The sequence below is a fragment of the Piliocolobus tephrosceles genome, chromosome 6, assembly GCF_002776525.5.
Source record: "Piliocolobus tephrosceles isolate RC106 chromosome 6, ASM277652v3, whole genome shotgun sequence".
Taxonomy (NCBI): Eukaryota; Metazoa; Chordata; class Mammalia; order Primates; family Cercopithecidae; genus Piliocolobus; species Piliocolobus tephrosceles.
In genome coordinates, this window is record NC_045439.1 from 127,526,119 (window position 1) to 127,538,429 (window position 12,311).

The 12,311-nt window shown below is 48.5% G+C and overlaps 1 protein-coding gene across 1 annotated transcript in view; it reads right to left on the bottom strand.

Annotated features, from left to right (window-relative positions):
* LRRK1 (leucine rich repeat kinase 1) overlaps positions 1–12,311 on the bottom strand; it is a 151,774-nt gene that overhangs the window by 44,956 nt on the left and 94,507 nt on the right. The window contains exons 7-12 of the mRNA XM_023193573.2: positions 11,169–11,395; positions 9,662–9,789; positions 9,400–9,563; positions 8,080–8,217; positions 5,786–5,898; positions 4,832–4,908 (exon numbers count right to left, since the gene is read on the bottom strand). Of these exons, the coding sequence (XP_023049341.1) occupies positions 4,832–4,908; positions 5,786–5,898; positions 8,080–8,217; positions 9,400–9,563; positions 9,662–9,789; positions 11,169–11,395 (847 nt within the window). The remainder of the gene's footprint in view (positions 1–4,831; positions 4,909–5,785; positions 5,899–8,079; positions 8,218–9,399; positions 9,564–9,661; positions 9,790–11,168; positions 11,396–12,311) is intronic.

Below are 12,311 nucleotides of genomic sequence, written 5' to 3' on the forward strand. Positions count from 1 at the left end.
ATATAGGTTACATACAGTTGTTAGACAGGAACACAATGGTTACCAGAGATACACTGAATTCCATAGTTATCTCTGGGGAAAGGAATTACTAGAGGACTGAATATTTATCCCATGCCCTTTGCTATTGTTCAAAAACGGTGTTTTAAAATATACATGCATTGCTTTTTCCATGAAAAAAAGCTAGTTAATGAAAATATACTACAGTTGGCTATTTTTATGCTTCTTAAGATGACATTCTTTGAAAAACCAGCCAACTGTTTAGTGTTTAAGTGACTTTATTAATTAGGCTAACTATGAGATTACCATGAAAATCATGTCAAATGTGCTGTTTCCACGGGCACCAGAGCATTTGAGTTGAGAAAGAGCTTGGAAACGCACACTGATGGGAATCAGAGGTTTGGATTTCAGCAGAATCTCTGAAGTGCCTTTATCCTCTCTGCTAAGGCCTGGAGAGTGGGGAGGACAGCACGCCTGGGAGCTCAGAGAATTCAAGATAAAACAACTGCCTCAAAGCCCTCTCGTAGGGTCCCCTGCCAGACACGGAAAATAGAGAAGCCAGGATTCTTTTGTTGGGCTGAAACCAGGCTCAGTTGCCCTTGATCATAGCTACCCCACCTCAGCTCTGGATTTCCTCCACACATGTAGCTGCAATAACAATGGTAATGGGTAACCTGGCCTCCAAGAACATTCAGGGAGAGCCGATAATGGAATACCAAAACCAACGCCTGGAAAATCTGCCCAGTTAGCTGCACTGTGAATGGAACTCACTGCAGGGGCCCCTGCGGAAATGAAGGTGCACCACCAGCCTTCTAAAGATGGCTTTGTATGAGTCCTTGTTAGGTAAGGAAATGTTCAAAAAGCTTCCTTTTTTTTTTTTCTTCAGTGAAAAAAGATGATCAATATTAGCCTGCCCTAATTCACATTTTCGTGAAAGAACATCAATAATGAGAAAGGCTTACTTTTTCCCCAGAGAACACATCCTAAACACCTGGCCTCTGTGCTTTCCAATTTTAAAGTTTCGCTACGGTGTTTATGAAGCCTCTTTAGGTAAGAGACGGGTGAAATAATGAGCTACGATTGCAGAGGCAACACCTGTAACAGACCTCCCGGCCCGGTGTTGAAAACGATGGGCACTGGGCTGGGGAGAACACAGTTCGGGGTATTTATGAACTGTAATTATTTATTCATAAGTTATTTATGACTCTGCTGGTCTGATTTTTACCGTAAAAACGGCCATCCAAATTATTTTTGGATGAGGCCACAGCACAAATATGACTACTTGAATGAACATAAATCTACTTGGAATTTTACTATCCTTCTGCAAACAAGCTGTCTTTTATAGATAATTCCTTACCCAAGAGTCCATGGCCCTGAGAAAATAACCCTACTGAGGAAAAGGAGCCTCCTTCTTTTCACTCAAGTGTGGGTCTCAACTTTCTAGATGAAGTTTAAAGAATCAAGAGGCTTTTGTCATCTGCCAAAGACAAGATTCACCTCTGCCAGAGAACCTCCCTCACATGGCTCCCCAGACATACTCCTGTGGGCCGCCAGCTGTCATTTTCTGGAACATTGGTACTGCGCATGCTCCTATGGTGCTTTTCCACGCTTGCCCGTGACTTTCCCCTCTGGCGTCTCACTGAGTGCTGAGCCCACTTCCTTGCACACTCCTCCGTGGTCCCAGGAAGGATTCGGCATTTCTAAGTTGGAGACACGTTTCTAATCCACACAGTAAGTGGATTGCATGAACGAGGTCTACACTAGCTCCTGTTCTCATACCCATCATCCCGTCTGGCATGAAGGAGAAGACGGTGTTTGTTTCCCCTTCCTTCCAAGTGAATCCCTATGTCTGGACTCAATTTCTAAAGTCCTAAGGCCCTTCATTTATAAAAGGATCAGTTATGAAATTCATAATTGCATTTCCCTATTCATGTGGTTAAGGACATTTTCATTTGTTTCCTGGCCCTCTGGACTTCCTTTTCTGCAAATTGTTTGTATCCCTTGGCCATTTTTTTGCCTATTGTGTTGTCTTTTTTTTTTTTTTTAAATCAATTTGTAAGCATTCTTTGTATATTAAGGACTTAAGCCAATTTGTGTTGCAACAATTTGTGTTGCAAATATTTCTTCTTAGCCTGTTTGCATTATAACTTTGTTTATGATGCTTCCCACTGCACACAATTTTTGAATGCTTATGAAGCCAACAATTTTAGTCTTTTAAAAAAATTATTCATGGATTTTCCAACTAGATTTTAAAGATCCCCCTCATAGCCAAATTATACCTATATTCCTTAAATGTTATTGTTTTCTTTTTTTAATACTTAAACCTCCTACCACATAGACATTTTTGTAATCTAGTATCGTGTTTTGTCCCCCTTCCAGGTGGGAATACCAACACCATTTATTAAAGCAAGCAAGCATCCTTTTACACTAAGTTGAAATTCTGTCTTTGTCACATATTATATAATAATAGTCCCCAACCTTTTGGGCACCAGGGACCGGTTTTGTGGAAGACAGTTTTTCCATGGACTGCAGCACTGATGAAGGGGATGGTTTAGGGATGAAACTGTTCCACCTCAGATCATCAGGCGTTAGATTCTCATAAGGAGGGCACAACTTAGATCCCTCACATGCGCAGTTCACAATAGGGTTCACGCTCCTATGAGAATCTAATGCTGCCGCTGATCTGACAGGAAGTGGAGCTAATGCTGACTTGCCCACCGCTCACCTCCTGCTCTGTGGCCTGGTTCCTAACAGGCCACGGACCAATACCGGTTGGCTGCCTGCGGGGCACTGGGGACTCCTGATATATTTCTATATTTACTTAGGTCTATTTTTGAACTCTCTTATCTGTTCCACTGATATTCCTTTTTCACTCACATATAAACACACATGCTCTTATGGGACAGATCTCTATGTGTATCATACTCAACACACAAGCACACCAGTTCATCCAAGAGCGTAGCAGTGGCAGACTCCCTAGTTCACCTCTTGCAAATGCGTCCTCGCCTCTGTGGCGTCGCTCATCCCTACCTCACACTATCCGTACTTGCCAACAACCATCTATCAAACTGAAGAAGAAAGCTCTATTATGTTTAAAACTACTTGGACGTGAGTTCTGGTTTTCTGGGCCAGCATCCTGAGGGATATTTCTGTGAGCGGAGCTGGCTTTGGAAGTCGTAGCTTTGAGGTTAAGAAGCAGAGCTGGTTGTTTAATGGAAGGGACAGCTCCATACCTTCCCCTGCGTCTCATAGAAGATAATGGAACAAAAAGAGCTTGTTTCCCTAGATGTACTCTGTGCTGAACTGGCCTTGTTGTGTGACCAGCACAAAAACTAGGAAAATTTCTGTCTCTGATGAGTTTTGGGGAAGACCACAAGCCCCTATGCAACCTCGGCCTCACCTCAGCCTGTGAGGCCAAAGGTGGCCGTGATCCATGTGGGCTTTGCAAGATGCCATCGTGTGTCAACAGAGACTTAACTGAGCTGCTGGTCCAGAGCTGAAGTCCCATAGTCCTGGGATGAAACCTGACTTTGCTACTGAGAAGCAGCCACACGACCTGGGACAAATCAGTCAGTTCCTATGCCAAGCATTGAACTGTGTCCCCTGCCCCCCACCAAATTCAAATGTCAAAGCTCTAATACCCAATGTGACACTCTTCGGAGATGGCATATTTGAGCTGTAATTAGGTTTAGATGCGGTCATGAGGGTGGGGCCCATATGATAAGATTAACGTTCTTATAAGAAGAGGGGCCAGGAGCGATGGCTCATGCCTGTAATCCCAGCACTTTGGGAGGCCAAGGCAGGCAGATCACTCGAGGTCAGGAGTTCAAGACCAGCCTAGCCAACATGGTGAAACCCTGGATATCTGAGAAGAGGGCGCCAGCACTGTCAGGGGCTAGCAAGGGCCTTCTTCCTGGAATCCTATATTGTATTAAAATACAAAATTACTATTTGGAGATGGGATATTTGAGCTGTAATTAGGTTTAGATGAGGTCACGTGGGTGGGGCCCCTATGATGAGATTAACATTCTTATAAGAAGAGGGGCTGGGTGTGGTGACTCATCTCCAAAAATACAAAAATTAGCCAGGTGTGGTGGCACATGCCTATAATCCCAGCTACTCAGGAGGCTGAAGCAGGAGAATAGCTTGAACCTGGGAGGTGGAGGTTGCAGGGAGCCGAGATTGCGCCACTGCACTCCAGCCTGGGTGACAGAGTGAGACTCAGTTTCAAAGAAAAAAAAAAAAAAAAGAAGAGGAAGACCAGAGTCCTCGCTCTCTCCACCATCTCAGGACACAGAGAGAAGGACACCAGGAAGAAGGCCCTCACTAGCCCCTGACAGTGCTGGCACCCTCCTGTCAGATATCCAGCTTCCAGAACTTTGAGAAAATAAGTGTCTGCTGTTGAAGCACTCGGTCGATGGTATTTTAGTATGGCAGCCGAGCTAAGACACCCCGGGAGCTTCAGTTTCCCCAGGTGCAAAATGGGGAACTGTGGCCCATACTTCACATTGTGAGGACGAGAGACTCTCACATACGTAACCTGTCTAGGGCACTGCTTGGTGTGTAGATCAGCTGCATACGTTAGCTGCTGGCATCACCGGCCTCCACGCAGGAGAGCAGGGCTTGAGGATACTTGAGTGTCACACGTGGGACAGAAGGAATGGGCGTAGCTCATGTGCAGGGTTGTCATTTGAACATGGACATTTGTGGCATTGCAACAGGGCATTGAAGGGGAAGGCTCAAGATAAGGGCGATCCCCACTTTGGTGAAGCAGAAACCAGGCTACCCGGGCTATCTCATCTGGGAACACCAACATCTCCCAACCAACACACACCTGCTTCAGTCCCGGAGCGCTGGCGACCTCTGGTGGTGAAAAAGGCAATACGCTTTGTTTTCAGTCCATCTTCATTTCTGTGCAGAGGAAAAAGAAAATTTGAGGACAGCATGACAAAAACATTACTCTTTTGGTTGTGATGTTATAATGCCAAGCCACGGAGATAGGGGGAAATTCAGGTGCAACTCTTCAGGGCCTGTCAGGGGTGCACGTTGCAGTGGCGGCTGCCTTTTACACTGCCCCCCACAGAAGTCCTCTTTGGGGTGCAAGTTCCACCATGATACTGCAGAAGTGGCCTTCTGCAAATGAATGGGGGTGGCTGGTTTCCAGAGGCTGGCTGGGCTCATCCTGGCTTTCCACCTATTGGAAGGCTTTGGGGCTGGGTGCTTTTATTCAATTACGCATCCATTTTAGTTAGTGATCAGCAGAGACTTCTGAACAGAATTACAGTTCAGGCTGAAGTGAGAGACAAGATTCTCCAGGAGACTAAAAATTAGGAATGAAAGGACACCATTATGGGCTGTGTCCCCCCAAATTCCTTTGTCAAAGCTCTAACCTCCAATTCCTCAGAATGTGACTGTATTTGGAGACAGGGCTGTTAAAGAGGTAACTCAGTTAAAATGAGGTCATTAGGATGGACTCTAATCCAATCCGACTGGTGTCCTTATAAGAAGAGGAGATTAGGACACAGACACAAACAGAGGCCCGACCGCGCCAGGACACAGGGAGAAGACGGCATCTGCAAGCTAAGGAGAGGGGCCTTAGGAGACACCAGCCAGGCCTGCCCACGCCGCCACCTCGGACTTCAGCCCCCAGGGCTGTGAGGCAGTGATTTCTGTTGTTAAGCCCCAAGCTGGTGGCTCAGCAGCCCTTGCAGACTCGCTTGCCACCATTCCGAGGACCTGCTCGACCGCGGCCCCATACACGCTTTGGGGAGGAGAGGCCCCTGCTTACTTGCCAAGTTGGTTTCTGGAGAGATCCAGGGTTTTGAGCTGCCTGCAGGTCCACTTCTCTTGAGGTGGAAGTGCCGCCAGCTGGTTCCCCTGTAACCTCAAGAATGTGAGGGCCTGAGAGAGAGAGGGAGGGAGAGAGAAGCTAAGATGGCATCAGATACAAGAAGGGAGGGGAGACGGAAGAGCCAGTCAGTTCCCGACCACGTGCAGTCAAACGATTCCAACCAATTTGCCTTCATGCAGATGCCAGTTGTGTAGGGCCCAGCAGTCTCTTCAAACTCATGAAACGATATCAAATAGAGCAACGGGGCCATCTATCTACAGGAGCTCTTCCCTCAAAGGCAGTGAGAGGCAACTATTCTAGAGTGAAAGGAGCCCAAGTAGCTGTCAGTGTTAAGGATTCTTAAGAGTGCTGATTATTGGTGGGTCTCTCCAGGGAAAGTGCCAGACTCTTATGGTTTGGAGGACACCGGGTCACGGCTGGTGGGGGTGGCATGGGGCATACAGAACAGTGCTGGTGTCTGTCGCCTCCTGGTGGGTGGCCTCCTGGGCCGGCCCAGGTCTGAGGACAGGGGTGGCAGCACCACCAAGGGTAACTGCCCTAGCCTCGTGCCCTCTGCTAGCCGACACAGTCCCAAGCTGGGCCCCTCAGGATTATCAGCGTGTCTGGGGTGCCCCTTGTGGGTAGCGCTCCCTCAGCCCTACTGCAAACAGACCCTACAGGGAACCCAGTCACCAAGGGAGATGAGGGGCTACCTTGTACCTGAACATGTTTTATTCTTTTTTTGTTAGTATTTCTTTTTATTTATCTACTTTTTTAGAGATAGGGTCTCGCTCTGCTACTTACGCTGGAGTGCAGTGGTGTGATCATAGCTTGCTACAGCCTCAAACTCCTGGCCTCAAGCAATCCTCACATTTTGGCCTCCCAAAGTGCTGGCAGTACAGGTCTGAGTCATGGTGCCCAGGTCTGAGCCATCATGCCTGGCCCATGTTTTACTTTACAGGAGTACCTTAGACATGTTATCTCCCTGCTTGAGGACATCACCACAGCCACCAACTATCCCCCCCCACAACCAGGGTGACCTCAGGAGGGCCACAGGCTGTTTGCTGCCCCACATTAAATTCTCTCCTCCTGGTGCTTCTGTCTCCTTCCTTGTTGAAGGGGCTCACACCACCATCAGAACCACTGCAACCAGCCCCCACCTGCTGAAGTTCTATGGAGACCCTGCCATGTGCCAGGCCTCAGGGCCCTCCAAGTCTCCCACATACCCATCCACCCCTTCCCAGTGTGGAGAAAAAGACCTCGAGCAGACACATTCCCACAGGCCCACGGTGAAGCGCTGGACAAGGCTCTGCCTCTCCTGATTTGCTGCTTCTGGGCTTTGGGGGAAGCCCAAAAACCAAGCCTGTTAGTTGTTGGTGTGAAATACGAGAAGACAGACTCAGAACAGGGGCCCAAGGGCTGTGGACAAGGACTGAAGGCCAGGAGTACCCTGAGAGGAGTATGATGTGAGACCCTCCCAAGGGCACCCCCGCATGGCTTTTTTCTTCTGAGAAGCAAAAAGTCCTGTCCCCGGGTCCCTGACTTTGCCCTGTGCTTGTCAGGAGCCTAGGACATGACAGCGCCTCCTCTCTGAGGATACACATGCTGAAGGGGCCTTCGCTGCCTTGTGGGGGTCGCCGCACACAGGAGGCTGCACCGGGCCTTGGAGGAGTGCCCGTGGGGGCCCTGGCAGTGGCCTGGCAGGACCGGGGGCTGAAGCCTGTGCAGGGTGGCCTGGGCACTCTGCCTGGGGGTCCACCACAGGGCCCTGGTGAGACTGTCCTGATGCCTTTAGCAGGCACTGATGGGGCCCCTTCTGGGGTTGGCCCTGAGCTCCAAGCAATGAGTGTGATCCACGGCCTGTCTGCCTAAGGACCAGCCAACCACCTAAAAACACCTAAAGTGAGAAAGCACCCCTATTCTGGGTAGGCACACAGGGTTCTGTGGAAAGGCCCTTCCTGGAGCTCTCAGTGTCCACTCAGCCTCATACATGGGCAGGCCATGGACTTAAAGAAAGTCCCGAGGGATACGAACCATAACCCCACCACCACCTAACATAGCTGCTTCTGCTGTCCGTATTCTGCCCTCATCATTGTTCATGGCCATGCGTATTTTTGATAGCTGAACTTTTTCTTCACCTTTTCCCCTTACATTTGTCTCAGAAGCTCAGGGAAAACACATACATTTCACTGCAACATGGAGCAATTTTTTCTCAAAAGCTGGAAATGAGAAAAAAGGGCTATTAGGCTTACATCGAGTTGGAAGAGTCCCAGGGGAACTTCTTTGAGTGAGTTTTCTGAGAAATCCACATCCTTCAGGTGATTTTTCCAAAAGACAGCCATTTTGTCTGGCAGACATTCCAGGGCATTTCTGGAAGCTTTACAACATTTCTAAGAGATTGACGAGAGAAAAAAAAAAAATGTATCTTAGTTAGCTCTTTAAATACAGTGGTGCCTGTGAGACTGTTTCCAAATTTGATGTTAAAAATGGACCATTACAATAATATCCTGTAATGAAGATGATTGAGTGTTATCGGAAGGCTGCACACCCTCACTGTCCCTGTCCTCCCAACCCTGCTCCAAGGAAGGGACAGGAATGGGGTTTCCTGGGGGAGCTCATGGTCTTTTTCCCTCATCATTCCAGAACATCCGGCCCATTGTCCTTGGAAATAATGGAACAATTCAGGACCACACGGGAGTGAGAAGCTGGTTTCCCCTACACAAATGGCCAAACTAGGAATGTTAATGTCAGTGATGACATTTACTGTGGGCTTAAAACCAACAGCCATACACACATACAAGGGTGCGCGTGCACACACACACACACTGTCTTTATGCCGTTCCATCTGTTTTAACAAGCAAAATTCCCCAGAGGCAAAAATACCATTTAATCAGAGGTGCTGTGATTGATGATTTCTTACTCTTTTTTTTTTTTTTTTTTTTTTTTTGAGACGGAGTCTCGCTCTGTCGCCAGACTGGAGTGCAGTGGTTCAATCTTGGCTCACTGCAACCTCTGCCTCCCTGGTTCAAGTAATTCCCCTCCCTCAGCCTCCTGAGTAGCTAGGACTACAGGTATGCGCCACCACGCCCAGATAATTTTTTTTTTGTATTTTTGTAGAGATGGAGTTTCACTATGCTGGCCAGGATGGTCTTGATCTCCTGACCTCATGATCCACCCGCTTCCCAAAGTGCTGGGATTACAGGCGTGAGTCATCGTGCCCAGTCTGATTTCTTACTCTCATGTGATAGTTGTCCCAAAAGAACTGAACCCTCCTTTTTCAGGCATGACTAGCCCAGTGCCAGGGTGCAAGCTGTCCCTGGGTAAATTTCTGTGGGTGTTGCTGGGTGGCTCTTGAACCCAGAGCCAGGCAGGCTGGCTTTCAGGTGAGTCACTTGCCTAGGACACTTAGCCTCACTGTATGCTGTGTGACATGCTACAGTGTGGGAACCAGGTGCTGCTACCTGGCTTCGCTGCGGAGTGGATGAACTGACATAATGCACCTGAGGGCTCTCTGAGGCTAGCTGAGATGCAGAGTTGACTGTGGCTTTCATGACTTTTGGTGTGATACTCACCAAAGGGCAGGCCCAGGGATCTGGAAACACCTTCAGGTTGTTTCTGGAGACATTCAGAGAATTGAGGGACTTGAAAGAGTGAAGGAACAGGGCAGGGAGTTCTGTCAATTTATTGTCAGATATATCAAGTTCCTGTAGCTTCCGTAAACCGATCCAGTTAGTGGCTTAAAAAAAAAAAAGACACAAAGTATGAATCGGTAAAAATATCCCTAACCAAGAAGAAAATGACTAATTCACTCAGGTCATTGATGAGAAAACATACCATTTTCTTCTTCGAACAATTTTTCTAAACAATTTTTTGAAGCTGTCAGTTTTTGAAGTTTTGAGAGGTGCAAGAATCCAGGAGGGAGGTGGGACAACTTGTTGCTGGAAATGTCAATTTCAAGTAGCCTGGGATGGAGAAGAAGGAAGGCAGGTATCAGAAGAAAGAGGGAAAACACCAAATTTACATATTTTTCTATAAACCAAGGGATGAATTTTTTCTTTTTCTCCATGTGCAAGGTTAAAGAGTGTGCATTGAAAATGTAGTGCATATGATTTTTAATTCATTTGAAGAAATCTTACTGTGTCCTGTGTAGGTAAAGACAAATCTCTCATTGGTGGGCCCTGGCCCCGCTGACCAACAGGGATTCTAATCCTTCGCATGCATGTAATAGCAAAATGAGTGGGTTCCCTGAAAGCTGCTGAGACCACAGAGCCGGGCTTTTAACCTTCTGGACCTGTCCATCTGGCCCAGGTGAAGGGCCCCACTTGGATGGCACTTGCTCATTAAGTTCTGGTGTGCAGGCTTCCTTCCCGTTATCACTTGGGAGTCCCATGGGTTACTTCCTACCCCAAGCTCTTTCCAACATTCTTGACTCTGACTTCACTTAGAGCCTTCGTTTTAAAAATCAATTCAACCCCTTTATGGAATGAGGACTTGCAGTTATGTGTCCTGAAGAAAGTAGGCTGGGTGCGGTGGCTCATGCCTGTAATCTCAACACTTTGGGAGGCCGAGGCAGGCGGATCACGAGGTCAGGAGGTCGAGACCATCCTGGCCAACATGGTGAAACCCCGTCTCTACTACAAATACAAAAATTAGCTGGGTGTGGTGGCTCATGCCTGTAATCCCAGCTACTCGGGAGGCTGAGACAGGAGAATTGCTTGAACCAGCGAGTTGGAGGTTGCAGTGAGCCAAGATCGCGCCACTGCACTCCAGCCGGGCAACAGAGTGAAACTCCATCTCAAAAAAATAAAAATAAATAAATAAAATAAATAAAGAAATCAACTAAGTTCCTTCCTCTTTCCATGCAAGCTCAGGGGTAAGGCTCAGGTCTCCCCTCAAGGCCTCCAGAAGAAGCAAGCCTGGACTGCCCACACTGTCCACCTGCTGCCTGAGTCCTGCAGAGTTAACCTTTTCTCTGAGGCCCTTCCCACTTTCCCTGGAAGGTAGAGTAAAAGTTGGTGCCTCAGAGCCCCAGTGCATCCACCAGCACGGGAAGGTTTGGCTGCCCTCATCTGATTCCTGGGCGGGACCGAGACGAGCATCTCAGGGAAACATTTGCACGTCCGCAGGTGAGCCGTGTAAACTTGGGCCAGACAAATGATCTCTCTAAACCTCTGTTTTAACCTGAAAAGGAGGCTTGCCGAAGGGCAGGCAAAACTCCTTCTCCTATTTTAGCCAGAACATTTTTTCCCCCAAACCACAAAATACAACCCGGGAGCATGTGCAGGAGCACAACGGTGACAGTGGGGTCACATAGGGCTCCGTTCACACCCCTGGGAGCCACCTGGAACAGATGATTTCATCCGATGACTGCACGCCAGGCAGCTCCCCCAGGTGGTTGTCCGAGAGGTTCAGTTTCCGGAGGTTGATGAGGCCCCAGGGGATAACCGAGGGGAGGGTCGCCAGGCAGTTGGCAGAAAGGTCGAGCTCCGTGATCTGGCAGGAGATGTCTATGAGCCAGTCTAGGTCTACCCAGGGCAATCTGAGATGGGACCATTTCACACGGAGCGCCTAGTGGTGGAGAGAAGGGAAAAGAACATGTGGAGGGTGAGTTCAGGGCCCACATGGGCTTGTAATAAAGCAAGGGTTAATGCAAGTGCACGTCTGTGTGCTTGCTCCAGCCGGTGTCCCAAGAGGCCTGCACATGTCCTTCTCAGCCCCCAGCACCTGCCATGGTGTTGGGCGCAGAAGAGCTACCTGTTCCCATATGCACCTGCATCTTACAGGCAATCTGTGCACATCTCCTGCAAGTCACCCTCCAACCTCCAGAGGGAGCTGGTGGGCGTGGGCTCAGTGCCACCCCTTAAGAGGCGGCTCACCGGGAGGGAGGAAGCGCAGCAGAAATTGCTCACGTACAGAGGAGACCACTGAAGCTTACAGGCGCCTCCCCGCAGACTGGAGAATAAGGCTGAACACCCAAACCCAAGTCTCTGACCTCCCTTCAAGGCTCCCTTTCCTGTGATTAGCGGAGCTGCCGCCTGTAGCTGCCTGCACCGCGCCAGGGTGCTTGGTGGACGGGCTGTTCCAGAGTGAGCCTGATATACAAACAGATGATGGCCACACAATATATAAAAAATAGGACTCTGACCCACAACCTACAGTGATCTACCTAGGAAACCAACCTCTTTATTGATAGTAAATAGCCCAGGAAGCCAGTCTCCTGTAAGACAGAGGTGCAAGAAGCTGGCAGCTGCTGCTGCTGCTGCTTCCTTTTTTTTTTTTTTTTTTTTTTTTTTTTTTGGTGGGGGCTTGTTCTGTTGCCCTGACTGGAGTGCAGTGGTGAGATCTCGGCTCACTGCAACCTCTGCTTCCCGGGTTCAAGCAATTCTCCTGCCTCAGTCTCCTCAGTAGCTGGGACTACAGGCCTGCACCACCACTCACGGCTAATTTTTGTATTTTTAGTAGAGACAGTGTTTCACCATGTTGG